Genomic DNA, 1114 nt, shown 5'->3' on the forward strand with positions numbered 1-1114 from the left:
CCAACCCCTTTCTATGATTCTACGATTATTCTGAATTTTTAATGGAATTAATCAAAGTGAACCTGCTGGAACAAATGGAAGAGCAAATACAAAACTAGTATCAGTGTTAGAGTTTAAAAGCATGTAATTGAAACACTCCTGAACACCTTTTGTTACAGCTTGTAGCTAGTGGTACAAAATGTTAACATGCAAATAGCTCATGTTTATGTAAGAATGACAACTTGTAGGGGAATGCAAGAACAAAAGTATTAAATTACTGAAATATTACACAGAAATCTGAGGAGAATTCAGAGGGAAGTTCTAGACTGTTGAATATAAGAATAATTATGTCACTATTGGGTAGTGTGTTGGATGTTGTACCACCAACTCATTTACTATGTGTTCCTTGTCTCTTCCATAGGTATCCTTTGATATTAGTTTTGACTTTAACCTTAAAAATCTTCAGAATGTGGCAGTTATAAGTTTTCGTGCATTGAGGTAAAGTATATAATTATATGAAAGCAAGTTAGATATTAATACCTTATTTGTATAAAACAAAATTATAACACTTGACTCAAATGTGTTTTGATGAACAGTGAAAGTAAGGAACTGCAAGAACTGGACAACCAGGTCAGCTTATCAATTCCTTTGCGATATGATGCAGAAATTCACTTCACAAGGTACGCTGAATAATATAAAGAGTCACTGTCATTTTGACGAGGTACTTGAATATAGTAACAGTCTTGAAAGGCCACTGAAAATACAGTTAAACTTTGTTTTCATTTTGGAAATCATAAGGAATTCCCACTACATCAGTAGTAGCAGATTTTTGTGTCCTTCCAACAACCTTACATGTGTAGTAAGAATTTGTAGATCCAGGTTTACCTCTGCACAGTTTTTGCAGATGAATGGAAGTGGTATAAAAGCCAAAGAGTGCTTGTGGTTTTGATAATGTAATGAATATATACTGTATAATAAGATTGGCCCTCTGGGCTCAAATGTAATGACATTGCATCAAATCTGGAGTTAAAGTGATCAAATTACACACAAGAACAACAGCAGAAGGAAAAATACGCTCAAACTCTAAGCAAAGGAGGGGAAGAAAAAATCTATAACATTATGGACATAACTGCTG

At 33.8% G+C, this 1114-nt stretch overlaps 1 protein-coding gene across 1 annotated transcript in view; it reads left to right on the forward strand.

The window, feature by feature from the left end:
* The window catches only part of ITGA2 (integrin, alpha 2 (CD49B, alpha 2 subunit of VLA-2 receptor)), a gene marked incomplete at its 5' end in the record, with an annotated part of 31516 nt that overhangs the window by 20687 nt on the left and 9715 nt on the right, over window positions 1-1114 (forward strand). The window contains 2 exons of the mRNA XM_009074855.1: window positions 401-477; window positions 576-659. Of these exons, the coding sequence (XP_009073103.1) occupies window positions 401-477; window positions 576-659 (161 nt within the window). The remainder of the gene's footprint in view (window positions 1-400; window positions 478-575; window positions 660-1114) is intronic.

This window comes from Acanthisitta chloris, unplaced genomic scaffold, assembly GCF_000695815.1.
Source record: "Acanthisitta chloris isolate BGI_N310 unplaced genomic scaffold, ASM69581v1 scaffold12675, whole genome shotgun sequence".
Classification (NCBI taxonomy): domain Eukaryota; kingdom Metazoa; phylum Chordata; class Aves; order Passeriformes; family Acanthisittidae; genus Acanthisitta; species Acanthisitta chloris.